The sequence below is a fragment of the Hippocampus comes genome, unplaced genomic scaffold, assembly GCF_001891065.2.
Source record: "Hippocampus comes isolate QL1 unplaced genomic scaffold, H_comes_QL1_v1.1 C16799412, whole genome shotgun sequence".
NCBI classification, from domain to species: Eukaryota; Metazoa; Chordata; class Actinopteri; order Syngnathiformes; family Syngnathidae; genus Hippocampus; species Hippocampus comes.
The window spans coordinates 1-886 of record NW_017839152.1 but is presented as its reverse complement, the minus strand read 5'-3'; the positions used below and the strand labels follow the sequence as shown (position 1 = coordinate 886).

Sequence of the window (886 nt, the reverse complement as noted above, 5' to 3'; positions counted from 1 at the left end):
ACGTGGACGACGACATCTCCGCCTCTTCCGACACCGAACTCAGTGACGACGCCAAAGAGCCATCGGACCCGAAAGGTGACAACGACCTGTTAATCTGCACAGAATGCGGCAAAACGTTTGTCCAGAGGGGGAATTTGAACAGACACCTGAGAACACACAGCGGGGAGAAACCGTTTGTGTGTTCGTTTTGCAGCAAGAGCTTCACCAGGAAGTCCGATTTGAAGGTGCACATGCAGGCCAAACACACGGGCGAGAAGCCCTTCAACTGCGACATCTGCGCAAAAAAATTCCCTGTGAAGAAATACTTGATGATTCACATGAGGACGCACTCTCTGGATAAACCGTTCGCTTGCTCGGCTTGCTCCAAAGCATTCGCCGCCAAAGCCGATTTGGAAGCGCACGGCGACGGCGAGCACTGCAGCGCATCATCGCAAGCGGCCGCGCCCGCGCCGCACTCCTCCGAGGCGGACCCGACACCCAAGACCCCCAGAGGTGACCCGACGCAGCCCGCCGACAACGCGCAGTTCATCTGCGCCGAATGCGGCAAAACCTTCAGCCTGAAGGGGACGCTGAAGCGCCACATGCGCACGCACACCGGAGAGAAACCCTTCAGCTGCGCGGTGTGCTCCAAAAGCTTCTCCACCAAGTCCGACATGAAGACGCACGTGGAGACGCACTCGGGCCAGAAGCCCTTCGGCTGCACCGTCTGCGGCGAGACCTTCACACTCAAGCAGTACTTGAAGATCCACATGAAGCGCCACTTTGCCGACAAGCCCTTCAGCTGTACCGTCTGCGCCAAACGCTTCTTCACCAAGGCGCACCTGAAGACGCACATGAGGACGCACACGGGGGAGAAACCCTTCAGCTGCGAGGTGTGCGGCCGCTG

General features: G+C 58.7%; 1 protein-coding gene across 1 annotated transcript; it reads left to right on the top strand.

Moving 5' to 3' along the window:
* Positions 1 to 879, top strand: LOC109509182 (gastrula zinc finger protein XlCGF57.1-like; the record flags this gene model as incomplete). Its single annotated transcript, XM_019859069.1, has 2 exons — positions 1 to 75; positions 194 to 879. A coding segment is annotated over exon 2 (649 nt), but the record flags the coding sequence as incomplete, so codon positions are not given.
* Between the last annotated feature and the right edge of the window lie 7 nt (positions 880 to 886).